Source organism: Malaclemys terrapin, chromosome 18, assembly GCF_027887155.1.
Source record: "Malaclemys terrapin pileata isolate rMalTer1 chromosome 18, rMalTer1.hap1, whole genome shotgun sequence".
Lineage (NCBI taxonomy): Eukaryota > Metazoa > Chordata > Testudines > Emydidae > Malaclemys > Malaclemys terrapin.
This window is the reverse complement of record NC_071522.1, coordinates 5378601-5396253: the sequence shown is the minus strand read 5'-3', so window position 1 is coordinate 5396253 and position 17653 is coordinate 5378601. Positions and strand designations below refer to the sequence as shown.

The following is a 17653-nucleotide window of genomic DNA, read 5'->3' as shown; positions in this document are numbered from 1 at the left end:
TCATACAGAATACTTTTTGTCAAAATCAGGCAACTTGTCTAAAGTCACACAAACTGTCAGTGGCAGAGCTGGAAGATAATGCAGGAGTCCTAATGCCCAATACCCTGCCATAATCACTAAATGACATTGGCTCTGGTGAGAGAGAATGAGAGCGAAGAGTCTGGGTCCAAAATACAAGCCCAACACTGGTCACTAGCCAAAGGGAATAGACTATTACCTGGGTGGTAATAGGTAATAGGTAGGGTGGCATTTACTGCTGAAGATGGTGCTGTGGGTAATGCTGCTGCTGGAGGCTGAGGAAGGCGAATCCCCGGTGAAGGGGTAGTTAGGGAACAGAGACTCTTAACAGCTAGAAAGAGAAATTACTTATTGTGTCATCAGTCATTCCCCCTGGGGCCAATACAAGGATTCTCTTTTCTACAATTTCCAGAGTTCTGTCCAATCTGGTTTGAAATGTCGTAAGCAATGGGACTCCCGTGTCCTTTGGTGGACTGTTCCACAGCAACACAGCTCAGTAGCAGGGAGTTTTCACTGTATTTCAGCCTATTTTTTTCTCCCATTGCTTCTAGTCATACTCCCAATGTGGCACTCTTTAAATATTCATAGGCTGTTATGTCCCTAACCTTAGTCATCTCTTAGTCAAGCTATGAAGAATTAGCTCTTAATTTTTTCCTTATGAGTCAATCCCTACAGCCTCAATCATTTTTGTTGCTCTTCTTAGAGCGCCCTGAAATTTTCCACTCTCTCTGGTAATGTAACTAGCCATTAGCACAGCAGCCATCACACAAGAGCCATATGGAGCCTCCCTGCTCACTGCACTATGATATTGTGCCCGTGCAGCCTAGTACTATGATGTCCTGTTTTGGCTGTCATATGTCACTCCAAACTGATCTCTAGTTTGCAGTTCACTCTCCCCCTTAGTCTCTCTTCAGGTTTCTGCCACCCATTGAATGTTCACACTGACAGGTACTTTCCTTCCCCTCAATTCCAAGCAGAAGCCTCTTTTGCTGTTATTTCTTGCCTACGTATCCAGATCCTCTTTAATACTTCTCTAGCCTCTCAATGTAGTAGTAGCAGCTGCCAATTTCATGAGTGAACGCTTCGCTCCTGCCAAGTTATTAATGAAGACGTTAGTGAAGCACAGACCTAATACAGCACATACACACACACCTGCCCTGGCTCCACACACTGCCGTTGAGCATCGCTCTCTGTTCACGGGCTATGAGCCAGTTTCCAGTCCTCACCACAGCCTCCTGCCGGGCTGACCGGACTTGGCTTGCAGATAAAGTGTCACACGATCGCCTAGGAGTCTGCTGGGAAAACAGCACATGGGCTCGGCTCGCCGGGCAGGGTTACCTGCCCCCCGCTCCCCGCCCATGAGGCTCCCTCCTGGAGATGCTCAGTGATGGGACAGGGGGGAGAGGAGCCGAGGGAGGCTCCCTGCTCCAGGGTGACCCCCGTAGGAAGAAGGGCCGGCTCCGGGGGGGGGGATCCTCCTGCCTCAGGGAACGGGGCAGGGCATACGGGGTCCCCGCTGCAGGCTCGGAGCCGGGGGACGCCGCGGCTGAGGCAGGACACGCGGGGAAGGCTTATTGCGGGGGGGGGGGATCTCTGCTCCGGGGGCCCGCACTCACCCTGCTCCAGCTGCGGCTTCTCCACCCGGCGTCTCCGGCTCCTGCTGGGCGCGAGCCAACCCAGAACTGGGGGAGGCGGGCAACTCTCGCCCACTCCACCTACCGGAAGTGACCGCTGAGTCCATCACTTCCTGCGCGCCTCCCGGAAGTTGTGCTCTCACATTACTTCCGCTCAGGCCGGAAAATTCGGGCTCGATTTTTTTTTTTCTCCCCTTGATTTTTTTCATTTTCCTGCCCGTTGGCCGTTGATGACGTTTCAAAGAGGGGCTACATCCCGGATTAAATAAGTTGCGATGGAGACGTGCGGGCGTGACGTCATAGGCGGGCGACGACTGCAGGGGGAAAGTGGCCGGAAGCGCCTGAGGCTCGCGCGTGGTGGGTAGGTAGCGGCGGCCTCGTTGGTGCGAACGGGAGGCGGGTCTCAGGTGAGGTGACACAGCTTCCTGTTCCCCCGCCCCGGGGGCGCTGGGCCTGGACGGGAAGTGGAGCAGACCGGCCTCCCTCCATGTAAGGCCCCTTTCGGGGGCAGCCCCGGCATGTCCCCAGCGAGGGGGCATGAGACACCGACAGGCTGTACCTAGGGGGCCCGTGTAGGCTGGGGACCCTGGTACGCAGGGGCCTGTGAGACTCTGGGAGCTGGGGGAAGGGTTGCCAACTTCTATTGGCACAAAACCGAAAACCCGAGCCACGCCCCTTTCCCGAGGCACCGACCCCCCACTTACTACATTCCCGCTGCCTCGGGGGCTCGCTCTCCCCCACCCTCACTCACTTTCACTGGGCTGGGGCAGGAGTATGAGAGCTCTAAATGGGGGTGTGAGCTCTGGGGTAGGGCCAGAAATGAGGGTATCAGGGTGCGGGAAGGGGGCTTCTGGCTGGGGCAGGGGGTGGGGGTGAGGGCTCCAGCTGGGAATGCGGGCTCTGGGGATGAGGGATTTGGGGTGCAGGAGGGGGCTCCAGGCTGGGGCTGAGGGATTGGGAATGTGGGAGGGGGTTTGGGGTGTGGGAGGATTGAGGACTCTGGGCTGGGGGTGTTTGGGGTGCAGGAGGGGGCTCCAGGCTCGGGAGTGGGGCTGAGCGATTCGGAGTGCAAGCAGGGTCTGTGGGTTGAGGCAGGGGTGCAGGGGGGGTGAGGGCTCTGGGCTAGGGATAAGGGGTTCAGAGTGTGGGAGAGGACTCTGAGCTGGGGGTGTGGCCTCGGCTGTAGAAGGGGGCTCTGGGTTTGGGGGGCTTAGGGCTGGGTTGCAGGAGGGGGCTCCAGGTTTGGGTGGGCTCAGGCTTACCTCAGGTGGCTCCTGGTCAGCAACGCAGCAGGGCTAAGGCAGGCTGCCTGCCTGTCCGGGGGCAACACGGTGCGCCCTGGAAGCAGCCAGCAGGTCCAGCTCCTGCGGGGCGGGGGATAGGAGGCTTCATAGCACTGTGCTGCTTTCACCTGCAGGCACCGCCCCCCAGCTCCCATTTGCCACAGAGCCAGTGCTTGGGATGGGGGCAGCGCATGGACTCCCATGGCCCCCCAGCTAGGAGCCGGACCTGCTGGCCACTTCTGGGGCACAGCGTGGTGTCCCAGGACAGGTAGGGATTAGCTAGCTGTTCTTTCTCTAATCACTAGATCTGTTTATAGAGCATGGTCTGGACTGTGGGGAAACTGTACACACAAAGCACATAATGCACTGGAACTTGGATAGAGAGAAACTTTTCTTATATTGAAGGAGAACAAAATATCTCAAATTGTGACACTGGATCATAAAGTGCAGATAGTGATTCTGGTTATATTTAATGCTCCATGGAGCAAGAAACATGACCTCACTATAAAACTGTGCTACAGTTAGCACTTGTTCCTACTTCCCAGATCTTTATAGTCTGTTGCAGCTTCTCCCCTTTGGCTACTAAAGCAAATAATGCTTTCTGGCCATGAATCATAGAATGTCAGGATTGGAAGGGCCCTCAGGAGGTCATCTAGTCCAACCCCCTGCTCAAAGCAGGACCCATCCCCAGACAGATTTTTGCCCTAGATCCCTAAATGGCTCCCTCAAGGATTGAACTCACAACCTGGGGTTTAGGAGGTCTATGCTCAAACCACTGAGCTATCCCTCTTCCCCTAAGCCTCAGATACAGTTGATTTTGGTGTTTTTTTACATTTCCTCAAGTAAGCAAGATTTTGGCTGCAGAATTTCTAACAATGCATTTCCTGGGGAGGACTGCTCCATTCAACATTGTTGCCACAAAGCAAACTCTGAGAAAAAAGCAAAACATAGTTCATGTCTGGTATCCACTGAACTGTGGCACTAGAATTTGCTGTATATGAACCACATAGCATCATACTACCGTGAGGCTTCCCTACACTCCCAAGAACGTGCCCACAATGACCTAACGTTCAGAGGTGCTGAGCACTGCAGCTCTCGTTAATTTAAATTATGGTTATGGATGCTGGGCATCTCCAGAGATCAGAAAAGAGGCATAATATGGTTTCATGTTTATCTCACTAGCACCAGCTCCAATCTGTTCTGTAAATATTTATTGAGTTTATGCAAGTAAACTTTTTTCCTAATTACCAGCTCTATAAATGCCACATGGAATCCAGAAGTTGATCTGAGTTCCTTCTGGCTTGTGCCTCATCAGCAATGAGGATTTTTGCAATCAGAACATAACACTTTTGATGTGTGAGTAGAGGAGGCAAATAGGGAGAACAGAAGTTCACAGTCTCATAGTACGTGAAAATGGAATAGATTATCCACTTATGAATGTCCCTTTGTTTCTCAATGATAAAGAATTGGTCATGATTCCGGAAAGCTAAAAAAAAAAAAAAACACCAAACCTTAAAATATTGTAAAATGTTAACATGAGTTATACTTTCTCACCCGGATGAGTATCCTCTAATAGGAAGCAGTAGGGACTAGGATTCAGGAGACCTGTGTTCTGATAACTACACCGTCCCATGCTGTATGGTGGTGCTCCAATGAAAGGTGTAATATAAAATGAAAGGATGTTTTATTAAGCTAATCTTAACATTTCTTTTGTTTTAGTCAATCTCCCAATCTGCTACTATGGATTCTCTCTTTAAACCGGGTGTCCTCAGCGTCATTGCAGGAGTCGCATGTGGAGTATGCGTGGGCTGGGGCATGCGTGGGCGATTCTTTAGACCATCCAAAGCCAAAATGCCTCTGTTAGCAAATGAGCTGGGGAATGAAGCCAGTATCATGGGAGAGTCTGGAGAATACAAGATGGTGCTGATAGTCCGTAATGACTTAAAGATGGGAAAGGGTAAAGTAGCAGCACAGTGTTCTCATGCTGCAGTTTCTGCCTACAAGCAAGTTCAACGAAGAAATCCTGAGCTGCTTAAACAGTGGGAGTATTGTGGACAGCCAAAAGTGGTTCTCAAAGCCCCTAATGAAGAGTCGCTAGTTCAACTCCTTGTTGATGCTAAACAGCTGGGACTAACTGTGAGTATAATCCAAGATGCAGGTCGTACTCAGATAGCACCAGGCTCCCGGACTGTACTAGGTATCGGACCAGGACCAGCTGATGTAGTGGATAAAGTTTCTGGCCATCTCAAACTCTTCTAAGATGGAGAACAGGCCTGAGTTTTATTGGAGCAATTGTATACTTCAGCACCAAAGTAGTCATGGGGATAAAATCCACGCTATGTTTTCATTTCTATGGTTCTGCTTTAGTAAAAATAAAAAGCATGTCTATCTTTTGATCTTTTCTTGCCTAGTATGGTCACTTTTTGTTTTTTTTTAATATTTAATTGCTGGGATAAGCGCAATGAATTGCAAAGGAAGAGCAATCCTAAAATTCTCCTTTGGAGGGAGAGGAACACAAGTCCTGAACCAAACAGATGGCAGCTAAATGCCTGAGACCTAAAATGATACCTTTTGAGGAGACTGCAGAAGTGCAGTATCCCTGGAACTGTAACATATGTAACACTGTTAGGTGGTATTTTAGGTTGTAAAAGTAAGCTATGTACAGCAACCATCTCTAGCATGAAATACAATACCTGTTAAATAGCATGCAACAACACTCTAAGCCAAAAAGGGAAGAATCCAGTATCCACAGAATTTGCAGGGGAAATGGTAGGTGAATAAGATGTCACTACCCATGCTGAAAGAGCAAGCCTAACCTCACTATTCTTTGGAAGAGTCCCAAGCAATGTTGGATGGTGGTAACTCATTAGGAGCTTGACTTTAAGCTCAGTAAAACAGAATGAAGAAAAGTTCTGAGACCAATTCAGCAGAGTTTGTTTCCTATGCTACTAAGGTACTTAGAGTCAGGTTCTCTTCCCAGTTCCACATACAAGGCAGCTGAAAAAAGGATAGGTTCTAATTTCCTTGTAGACTAGCATGTTGGAATAGGTATGCTGTCACTGATTCCTCTCTCCCCTCCCTCCAATATCTGGGGTGTTGTGTTTTAGCTCGCCCTGTGCCACCAGGGCTAACTGCAAATTAAATGTTTTAGAAGAATATCTAGAAAATCGCTCCCTTAAATAACAGCAGAGCTCTGAAACCATAACTTACCACATTAGCAACTGTCTCTACATGAAACATTTATGCAATAAATCAACTGATGCAACATCGTGTAATTGAAGCTCAACTCCAATTGCAGCCTTCTAGCCTTGCCTTTAAGAAACAATAGTAAAAAGCAACAGGTGGCCCTTGATGTAGGGTGCAAGCTGTGTTATTGCACTACCCCCTGCTGGTTGGTTTGTGTAATAGTACTCTGAAAGGAAATTGGAACAATGCCAACTAGGATAAGCCTCTCTCCACTTTTCCTTGTATCAGTGCTAACCTGCAATTAACATGAAAATAATTGGGGGGTTGATGTACCTTGCACCCCATTTCCCCCTTTGTTGAGGATTATTTTTTGACAGGTTTCATTCCTTTGGGTTTGTTTTTTTACTAGGAAAAGTGGTCATGTGTAGGCTGGATTTAGCTAACTAAAACCAATCTGTTTGACTTTTCCTGGTGTAGGTTAAGGGTAACACCTTTAGCTGGTCAGGTTGTAGCATAGGGTAGAACACAGCCCCATAAAATGGAGCAAAAGGCATTCTGCTAAATCTACACACACACAAAAAAAAGGTTGAATATTGGGCGAGTTATCCATGTGGCTAGTGCTAGAGCAGCAAAGTGTGTTGTAATTGACCATAGTTTTCATGACAAAGCTGTGGTCACTGGGAAAACTGCCCTTTAGTGGTTAAATTAATTCTTGAACGTGAGGTCTTAGGGGAAAGTTAAGGTAATTGCTCATTGTTTAAAAGTCAGGGGGTGGGGGGGAAGCAGCACAGCAGTGCTTTCTAAAAGTAATCTAAAGAAGGGTGGCAGGGGGAAAATGAGACAGTGGGTGAGTTTAGGCCAATCACTTTCTTTATAAATTAGTGGCAGAGGTGAGAATAGGAGCTGTCTCCTGAGTCCCCATCCCCATGCCATATCCCCTGCAGCATGTCACAAAGGGGCTCTTAGGAGGTTGCTCTGGATGGGGAAATGCATGGCTTAAATTCAGCCTAGCCAACACCAAAAGGTAATTGGTGTGGGTTTAAGGAAAACACTACATGACTTGCAGGTGGACTTTAAGGTCCTGATATTCAGAAACTGACTATTATTCTGCAAGTACAGAACTTAAGGAGGCATTGAACACAAGGCTATATTGCAAAGGTAGATGCTAAATTTGTGCTTAAGGCATTGATCTAAGCCTCAGAGCTATTTCCTAACTTATAGGGGTGGTGATTGTTTGAGGTGCTCAGCTTTTACAAGGTCCATATACATAGCTAGAATAACTGGGAGGAGTTAACCAATCAGAGCTGTGTGGCATACTGAATAGACTACTGAACCTCAGGAGACCTGGCCTCTAGTCCCAGCTCAGGTAAATAAGCTTGGGCAAGTTACTTCCTCTGAGCTTCAGGTTCCTATTTGTAAAATGGGGAAAGCAACACTGACTTGGGGAAAGTGCTCTGAGATTTACCACTAAAAAGTGCTATAAGAACTTGGCAGTCACTGCTTTGTGCACAGGGAGACTCCCTGATGTGGTCACAAAAGCCTTCCCTATTTAGATTAGGGATAATTTGCTGGAACTTTCCTTCATGTTGAACCTAAAGGAACAGACTAACTTTGCATGTGCTCTTTCACAGCTAATGAGAGTTGCCTAGTAGTTCATAGAGCTAATAGGTTAAGATTATAGCATTGTAGGAGCCAAGAAGTTGCAGCATTCCTCTTACCCTACGTTAATTTGGTTGAAGCAGCATTCAGTCTTCATGGGTAGAGAGAGGAAGACAAATACCCGAAGACCTGTTTGAATCTGCTTGTGAATAAATTTCAGCTCTAAACTGGGCCTTGATCCCCTTATTTAATATAGTCCGTCTAGGCTGCTGTTATGATGGTTAATTTTAGGACCATTGTCCTCACTAAAATGTAGAAAGGGGCCATTTAGAGAAGCCCCCAGAATACAAGCTGTTGGAAGATACTCCTTCCTGTTGAGTGTGTGTATATTTTGACTGTAGAGCAGCTCTTCTCATCTGTGGTGGATTCAGCTCTAAATCAGCAAGTTATGGCTGAAGAGCACCTGGTGTGGATACAAAGTCTAAAAAGACACCAGTAGACAGCCTTGTTCAGGTAAAGCTCAAGTCTGGTTGAGAAGTGACACAGGTAAAGCTATGTAGGTGTGCCTATGCCAGAGGCAGGAATGGTTAAATTATCTTTGATTAACAGTACTTTAAAGCCAATAAATGCTTATTTCAGACATCAAACTAGAAAGACACCCAGCCCCTCAAGTGTAACTGACCCTACAGCTGGTCAAGAACTTGCACAGCTTCTCTCACAAGAGAGCTATGAGACAACCTGAATTCTTCCAACTTGTCTAATTTAAGTACAGAGTTTTAGTTACCAGAGGCCAGAAACCATAAAAGCATGAAAACTGCAAGTAAGTTAATTTTGTGATGTGAAGGTTTGAGTTTGCTTAGCAATAAGTTAAACCGCTTTAAAAACTGGAGTTGAAGATTGAGCAGTACCTTCCATGGAAGGTACTGCTCAAAGTTTCTCTTGTACAGGCACATCCATTTTTGTTAGAGGGTGGTCTCTCCACTCTCTCACCCATGGCATAATTGTCTATTCAGTTCATGTGCTTTATCCCTGAACCAGTCTTGGCACAATATATTGATGTGGTGGTTTTTAGCTACATTTGAGTGAGTCAATATAACAGCAGTTTAGAACCTGAAGCTTTTTCCTCTAAAGGTCTACATACCTATGGCAAGTGAATAGGAACTGGATCAGCTAATTCAATCATGATTTTCATTGTTGCCATGTCCATTTAACAGGGGTAAGCTGGATAAATTTACTGTATGGTTCTGCAGCAGTGCATTAGACACCACAATGGAAGGGAGGTGTTAGTTCAGCCTCAGTTTATTGCAGTCCTGGTGTTCAGATGTAACCTTGTTCACAACCAAATGTACAAAGCACCTGGCTGAGTGGGTCCTATTACCACAACAGTAATAAGGAACCTTGGAGTAGACTCCCATAGGGCAGCTACAAGACGTACAAACCAATGGAACAAAGCAGAATCAGTAAATACATGTATAACACTGGGACAGTTTTGGGAAAGCCTGTAGTTCCCATTGCTGGACTGTGGGCCATAGTTATGAAGTACCATACTTGTGTTCCCCAGTTACTAGTGGCTAGTTTTAACATGCAATAGAGAATTAGTTTAAGATTACTAACAGTTTTTCCTTCCACTTTGAGAGTGCAACTAAATGTATAAGCTGTGTTCTGGGTGGTAGTTCTCTTTCTGAAAAGCCCCAGGCTGAAACTTTTTTTTTTTTTTTTTAAACCAATTTTCTCATGTATCCCCTGGTGGTTGCTCAAGAGTAAGTTTATCTAGCATCAGATTTACATTGAAACTCTACCTTACTATCAGATTAAAGCAGCAGAACCAAGCTTTAATATCATGCCCTCACCACATGGCCTGCATAGGAAGAGAGAAAGAGTTAGTTCCCCTCCCTGTCATGTGTTTACTTCACTAGGTTTTAAGATAACCCTATCTACACCAAAAATGGGTACAAAGTTTACTCTTTCATTACTTGCTCTGCTCTTCATGATCACCTAGAGTTAAGAAAGGCTACCCAAACCCTTGGGACATGGTCTGATTTGTCATGACAATTTGAAGCAGTCTAGCTTTACAGCTCCACTAACCCAGTCTGATCATTTACAGCTATCTAGCCAGAGGAATTTATTTTGAGCACAGATGTACATTAGTTGGGCAAGCTTCCAGCTTTGGCAAATCAGCTCATCTGTACATTTTAGGTAAGAAGGGGACCCAACCAAGCCTCTCGGTGCCCCTGCCATAAATTAAAGACAAAATTAGACTGGTGCTCTGCAGGCAAACTCTTCTCACCCATACATTTCTGGCAAAGGCCCACCTCCACAGCAGCCTATGTAAACATGGCTTAGCACTCCACAGATCAAGATTTAGGCCCTTTTGGACTAGAAAAGCCAATTCCAGAGCTGAGGATCCCTTTCAGAGAATGCTGTACTGCCAGCTTCTCTACTCCAAACAGAGGGTGCTCAGCTGTGAGAAGTAGATGGAACTGTGACGGTATGGCATTAGGAAAGAAGTTGTCTCAAGCAGCAAGACAATGCATGCGGTGCTTATACATCACAGCCACCTTAAATGCAATTTAGAAACCAAAGAAGTAGATGCAGATTATGGAGTACTGCTGACGTGCCACCACTGAACCACTCCTTAACGGATAAACTGGTGCAGAATGCAGCAGCCCAAGTTCTCTGATAGACTCAAGAGTATACTGTAGAGCATATTGTAACTGAGTCTTAAAGTGACAGACCTGAAAAGTGATGAGTGGAGCACACTTAGATTTAAAGTTCCTTTCAGCAGAAGTTGGTTTTAACAAAATTCATAACCAGCAACTAGGATATTAAGATTGTGCTATAGCTGAAACAGAAATGCTAAGTTTTCATGAATTGATTTGGTATGGGTATCAGTGCCTCCAGCAACAGATGCATTAAATTGCATACTCAAATATGACAGTATTCAGCATTGTCAAACATTTAAGTCAATTTTATTTGAAGCTAAATATATTAAGGCAACTTAACATACCTAAAACATGATCTTTGTCAATTTAACTGAAACAGACTACAACCTTAAAGTATCTCCCAGTCAAGATGCTGTAGCTGACCACATGTAGCCAATTTTTGAAAAGTGCTATTTTCAACTGTCTGGTAGAGTCCTCGCTATAGGAAAAGCATTAATACATATTTACTGCATAATCCATCAGTGCAAGACACTTTCCAATAGTCTCCATTCTCACAATTTGTTTTTGCTAAATGATGGCTCCTCCCTTAACCTTGGAATGCTGTCTGAACTTGGGCCCCTGACACCAAGTGAACCATTGAGACCAACTATTCCGGAGATAGTTAGTTTTGAAGAGAAAGATACAGAAGTGAAACTACTACTATACAGGATGTCCACAGTCCAGTAATTTATTTTTAAATTTGAGTAATTTCAAATTGCACAGACAAAACTGAACAGCAATATTTTGTTTGAATTCTCTCTTCTGTACACTCAAAACAGTGATCTAAAACACCACAATATCCAACATACACAAACCTCAGGGCAGGGTTAGTAAATACACAGATTGGAATCATGGTGCTCTGTTCCCGAATGGAATGATCCCACAAAAAAAGCACAGCATACAGCACAAACGTAAGGTCATCTGTTACATATGGAGTGAGCAAAACACTAGCGTTTTCTATAAGCAAAACTGGAAAACCTGCATAGGTTAAGGGAAATTTTACTCATGTTTAAAGATCAGGCAAGGTTGTCCAGACACATTTTTAAATCATTTTAAGAGCTATGCAATCCAGAGTAGGATATGCTGATTAGTGTTGTCTGTCATCGGCAGTCTTGCAAGTTCAAATACAAATCTCTGCTTTAGCATTTTCTTTGAATATACAATGAGACTTAAATGCATTTAGATAGACCGTACATATTGTAAGCTGCTCACATACACTAAACGCAAGATTCAATATTAGAGTTTCTTAACACTACAGAGTGCAAATTGGAATCTCCGCAACAGCCTGCTTTAATGTTAAGAAGCAGTCCTGCAAAAAAGAAAGCCCACTTGAACAAAAACATTTAAGCTATTCCCCTTTCAAAGTAAAATCTAAATGACATGGAATGTGAAAAAAGATTGAACATAGGTGTGATCCAAACAGTTTGCGCTAGAAAACCATAGTCCTTCATGAAATAAAGAACACAAGGCAAAATGCTTGCTTTTCCCTGTTTGAGTTGAAGCTGGGAGGGACGGTGGAATTTCAGTAAGAAAATATGCTCGCTCCGGCTTGATTTGCACTGCACCTTACATGGTGTACCCGAAACCAGGCTGAGGTTGCCCATATGGAGGTGCGGTGTAGCCATAGCCAAAAGGTGCTTGTGGGGGAACTGCAACACTGGGTCCTGCTGTCAACATTAGTTGTGGCTGACCTGAAAATGGGAAGAGTAAAATGATTGTTTATAACTATTTCAGTCTGCTCTAGCTACTAAAAAGTTTGCCTCATTTCTACTTTCCCAGGAACTGTAGAAAAGATGTACAATAATTCATTATTTACAATAATGCTGGTAAAATACATTTAGGGAATGAGATTACCTATAGAGATCAAGCTATTTGTGACCATCTCAACATTTTACAGAGTCCCTGGTAATCTACCTTCCATTGCCTTTGAGTTTTATGTTCTGCTAGCTTATAGAAAGGAGCTATCAGCATCTTTTCTAGAAGCAGCCATGTTTAAAGGCTCTTTCCTCTAACGATTTAAGGAAGTACATGGATTTAGATGCTTTGCTTTAGTTTTTAGAAGCTACTTGTAGCATCTACTGCAGGAGATGGAATGGCAAGTAAGTTTACTTTCCTATGATGCAGTGAGCTGTTTATCCACCTTAGCCTACACAAGTCCTAGTCCAGTCCCTCTAATCCCCGATCAGTTTGGATTAGTCTTGATTATGCATTCTTTAGGTCATGGACTGTTTATATGTAGTGGCGCACCACAATCAGGCCCCAGCCTAAAATTTACACCCAAGTGCTGCAACAACCTTCTGTGTACTCCCACTGTCAATTTTACTGACAAACCAACTAAATAGCGAGGAAGGCAATACTGTATACTCTGGGGACTTTGAGGAGTCTTCTAGATACTCATAAGTTTCAGAGTAACAGCCGTGTTAGTCTGTATCCGCAAAAAGAAGAACAGGAGTACTTGTGGCACCTTAGAGACTAACAAATTTATTAGAGCATAAGCTTTCGTGGACTACAGCCCACTTCTTCGGATGCATATAGCTATGCATCCGAAGAAGTGGGCTGTAGTCCACGAAAGCTTATGCTCTAATAAATTTGTTAGTCTCTAAGGTGCCACAAGTACTCCTGTTCTTTTTTGTAGATACTCATAGTAGCTCAGTATTCTGGTCACAGAACTGTTCCTGCCTAGATTCTCTTGACAGAGTAATTATGCAACACTCTTTTTACTAAATCAGGGGGAAGTACAGGCTTTCATAGGTGCTCAGTATATTAAAGCTATACTGTTTATCCCTTTTTCATAAAAATTTGAGAAGTTTACTTGAAAGTTACTGTGCATAAATATGTAAGTCTGTGATGGAAAGTACCAGTGATTATGCACATTAGCCCTTCACCTACCTCAATTGCTTTCTGCATTTTAACGCAAGTTTAGGTAGTGTGTGTGTGTCTATGTAGAAGTCCACCCAAGACTGTCTATAGGTATTGCCACAGATCAGAGTCTGAATAGTCAACCCTCCCACAGCAGAACAAAAATTTCTCTTGATACTTGTATTCTATTTTGCTTCAAAGTTTAATCATATGGTAGTGCTCAAGAACCAAGCAAAAATATAGGACCCCATTGTGCAAAGCACTGTACAGAGGAGCAAATATTCCCTTGCCCAAAAGGCTTACAATTAAGAATACCTACACACGTGGGAGGATGCTATGCTAGAATAGCAAGTTAAAAATGTTAAGGTGGCAATTGTTAGGTTTTTTTTTAAGTTAGGGGATTAGCTAAAACGTGGAAAGAGTGGGGGGGGCGCGCGGTGGCACTAAAGGGGAAGATCGGTGGGGAATGAAGCTGAATAAGCATGTATTTCTCCAGATTTCTAATCCTGTGGAGTATGATTAATAAATATTGACCTTTGGTTGGGGTATGTGCGATTTAAGACAGAGCTATACAATCTTCAGCCAGCCTCCTACAAGGGCAGTGAAGCACCACAAACTGCTGGATTCCTTTCAAAGCAGACTTGATGTATACTTTAGATACTGCTGGTCAGACTATAGTCTCAAACCAGCGCCATCCTGCTTAATTAGCAGAAGCTTTCCAGTTTCAGAGCTATTTCTTTGGATATGGGTAGGGAGAAATGGGTTGTCAATGTAATGCATTGACCTTTGGAAGGAATATCAATACCAATATTTAGTGCATAATTGTATATCTGGACATTAATGCACTGATTACTAATAGTGATAAGTGAATCAAAAGAAAGGTTACCATAAACAATAGGTTGTGTTTCTGTAGCTTGCTCCTCTTCCTTTCTCAGCGACTCTGAGGCATCCAGTTTATCCACCTGGAAATATGAAGGCCCAAAAATTAAACCACCACCTTTCTCTAGAGAGAAGTGATATTTATTTTTCTGGCAGAGACGTGGAAAAGCCTTCACGTACATTAACCACCCTCAAGAAAAGAGCACTGCTTACAAATTCAAGTAGCAATGTTGGTACTGCTGCAGTCAAGTTTGTCCTCAGCATTTCCATGAGAAAGCCCCCTTGAAGTATTTACAGGACAGCTGTAAAAGCTCACACCAGGCTGAAATTTGGCATGCAAATTTTCCCCAGCCTGGGGAAATCAATTAGTTTTTTTTTTTTTAAATCCTTGACCATATTTAAAATACTGTAATGAAAGTTCACTGGAGTCATTTTAGTGCTCCAGCAGCTTTAGAATGTAGAGAAATATTGTTCAACTTGGTGCACACACATTTGGTACCACACTTCAACAAGAGTGTGCAGCAACTGGAAGATTATCAGTTCTCATTCACAATAAACCCTTGAACTAGACAAACATCTCCAGGTCTAGAATTTCTATTTAAGAGAAAATTCTTACCAGGGCACAGAATACAGTTGATAGGTATTCATAAACTATCCATCCACAACAGCATCTGACATGTCACTTGAGCATCAAGAGGTTAGTTTCACTAACAGCCCTAGGGAAAAGTCAGTCTGTTCACTGATGCAGTTTCTAACTTCAGATATAGGGAATGGATAGAGACTTAAAAAGCAAAGTCAAACTATGGGGCAAGTTCTTCAGAACCATGCTGCACAGAGAGCAGAGTATCAGAGCCTAGGTGCATAAATGCCCAGCTCCCATTGTAGCTGCACATGAGGCTAGACTAAGTCAGATATGTGGATCAGAGAAATATTTGGGGACCAAATAAAAAAAAAAAAAAAAAAAAAAAAAACACACCACCACAAGTGTTTCCAGCCTGATCATGTTAGGGCTATTGGAGACTGGTTAGGTGCACATTAGATCTTAGTGTATTTTTGCTAAGAGTTGACTAGCCTTCCTCCTTTCCCCCACCACCACCTCTGAATAGAAACTATAGCTTTGTAATGGGAAGTAGCTTATATTTAACTATTCCACACCACTTTATTAGGAGTCATCTAGCTGCTATATAGTCATAATAGCTACCAGAGATGGACAGACTTCAACTTCATCTTCGGTATCCTAAGATGTAGAACACTTAAGTTCTAAAGTTACTATTTGGAGTTATGCTAAGGTGGTGTCCTAGTGCCAGTAGTTTCCTCCTTAAGTATTGACAACTCAAAGGAACAACCCACAGATGTCAAATCTGACATCTTTAGAAGACATCACATTTTTGTCCTTGATATTAAAGAGTTCTGAGGAGGTCACTTCCCTAGTTGGTACTCCAAACTTGGATGCATTTTTGTTTGAACCAGGCCAGATGTTCATGAGAGCATTTAAAAAAAAAAAAAAAAAAGTGTTGCCAAACTAAGCACACAGAACTAGCATCGGTTGTAAACATTCTGAAGCAAGCGGTCCTTCATCCAGAGAAAAACTAACTACATTATGGAGTCTAATTGTTTTATGAATCCACATATTCACTTGTGACCCAGTTACCAGGCCACAGTTCATGCATAAAATAGATTTCAGAAATACAAGTATTGGCATTTGAGAGTTGTAGCATCTTTTGCTCAAACATCAATCAGGGTGAGTAGCAGAATCTTGTTTGAGAAGTTAGCAAAATGCCTCACTGAAGAAAGCGGTTTGTCAAGTTACATTCACAAGAGAAAGAATGCCATTAAAAATCTTATTTAAAAATTGCACTCAACATTAAGTCTGTTTCAAGAATAAAATGGGATTAACTAGAATAGCTGGGAGTATTGGAATGCTCAAGCATAGATCCAGATAGGCACTGCATAGGACAGTGGGATATTGGAGTAGCAGCAACAGCTAAGCAGAAAGTTTCAGGTTTCCATATATTTGGCTAACCCCTAGCCCAGAATATTCTGTTTGAAGTCGCTAATGTTTGCCTTTCCTTTATCTGACCTGGTTTAGATGCCTCCTTAAAAAAACCTACCACCACGGAACTTAATAATGAACACGAGCTTATTAAAGGTCTGAAGACAGTGATCCTTGTACACCTCTTGATTAAGCATCACTGGGTTCAGTGCCCTGTTACACTGCTTTAGTAAAGTAATAAAATTGCATTAAAAAGGCTTTTCCACAAAGACTGCAATAAGCTGCAGAGGAAAAGTAGTAACATGCGTTCAATGTTATTTTGGTGTTATGTGTGCATGAAAAAGAGGCAAGAGTACTGAAGCAAGTAGTGAGATCTGAAGATGACTGCCATACAGGCTCCCCCCAAAAAACCACACGCAGCCCACAGCAATGCTTTGTAGCTCCAGGAATAGTGGGATGTAATTGCAATGACTGTTGTACATGCTCTGTTTAATAATGCAGACACTGCAGTTCAATTACCTTTTTTCCACACACACGCTTTCTTACTGCCTCACTTACTAGCTGCTGAAGGACCTTATGTGATGCATTTTACTCAGGTTAGCCTTGAGTTCCAGTGGTGACTAAGATGGATGTATAAACACAGCAGAAGGTAGTTTGCACTGAATTAGTCTTCAAGCCACTTACATAAGCTTGCTTGCCCTTTGCCCAACCACATTTGACAGACAAATTTTACACAAAACTATGCCAGCATGGCTCATGTTCCATGGAAAATTGGGAGTGGATATAGGGTACAGAAAACAGATGGACAGAAACTTTGGAATCTGCCCTCAGGCTGGGCATAATTGAGCAGCAATAGGCAAGTGCCAGAGAGGCATCAAAAGAGTTCAAGTTTTAGCACTACCACTTGTAACAAGTGGTTTTTGTTTAGAAAGGTAGCAAGGAGGTTGGTTTTTTTAAAAAGCTGAAGAGCCCTGAAGGCAGTCTTCGCTTGTAGCTGAGCAAAAGTGAGGTCACTAGGAGGGGGAAGGGTAAAAAACAAGACTTGATACAATAGCTTAAGGTTTAAGTTACTGCATGGAAAGACTAGCACCATAAGAACTGGAAACCTGAAGAAACATGAGGAAAAGTCTCTTCTGAAGCAGCTAGTATCTAGTCTGCCTACTGTCAGCACACACATTAGTAAGAATCAATAAATCAGATTGGATCACAGTCCTTATAAGTTTGCAAAAATTGCTGCTACAGAAAGTACACACAACTTGAGTGTTAAACTAGAGTCTCTGGCTGGAGTTGGAATAGCTTTAGTTATGCTTTTTGTAGAGAAAGTGGCTATTGTCAATTCCTGCTGTTTGTACAGTCAATTTCTTCTGCACACAGTATTGGTCAACCTTAGTATCTTTAAGTTAGTACTTGGACTGTGATCCAACTGATCAGCCTTCTGCCCTTCCTGAAGAGAGTCTATTAGCCGATTAGTAGCAAGTGTATCTACTTTTGTCCTACAGT

The 17653-nt window shown here is 43.6% G+C and overlaps 3 protein-coding genes across 10 annotated transcripts in view; 1 reads left to right on the top strand and 2 right to left on the bottom strand.

Annotated features, from left to right (window-relative positions):
- VMP1 (vacuole membrane protein 1) overlaps positions 1-1718 on the bottom strand; it is an 87227-nt gene extending 85509 nt beyond the window's left edge. The window contains exons 1-2 of one of the 2 annotated variants that reach the window (XM_054008084.1): positions 1635-1718; positions 1171-1310 (exon numbers count right to left, since the gene is read on the bottom strand). The gene's annotated coding sequence lies outside the window, so the exon portion shown is untranslated. The remainder of the gene's footprint in view (positions 1-1170; positions 1311-1634) is intronic. The other variant, XM_054008083.1, reaches the window with a different exon arrangement.
- Positions 1719-1797: 79 nt separating this feature from the next.
- On the top strand, positions 1798-5337 carry PTRH2 (peptidyl-tRNA hydrolase 2). 6 transcript variants are annotated; one of them, XM_054008269.1, is made up of 3 exons: positions 1798-2013; positions 3070-3203; positions 4655-5337. In XM_054008269.1, exon 3 carries the CDS (start codon positions 4676-4678, stop codon positions 5192-5194), a length of 519 nt encoding a protein of 172 aa, XP_053864244.1. In that variant the 5' UTR covers positions 1798-2013; positions 3070-3203; positions 4655-4675; the 3' UTR covers positions 5195-5337. The 6 variants fall into 6 exon arrangements, with proteins under 6 accessions (XP_053864244.1, XP_053864245.1, XP_053864248.1 ...); XM_054008270.1 differs by having other exon boundaries at positions 1798-2059; XM_054008268.1 differs by lacking the exon at positions 1798-2013 and adding an exon at positions 2055-2141.
- Positions 5338-10667: 5330 nt separating this feature from the next.
- CLTC (clathrin heavy chain) overlaps positions 10668-17653 on the bottom strand; it is a 52446-nt gene continuing 45460 nt past the window's right edge. For both annotated transcript variants that reach the window (XM_054008515.1, XM_054008516.1), the window contains 2 exons: positions 14168-14243; positions 10668-12113 (listed from right to left, as the gene is read on the bottom strand). In XM_054008515.1, the coding sequence (XP_053864490.1) occupies positions 11989-12113; positions 14168-14243 (201 nt within the window). In that variant the 3' untranslated portion in view covers positions 10668-11988. The remainder of the gene's footprint in view (positions 12114-14167; positions 14244-17653) is intronic.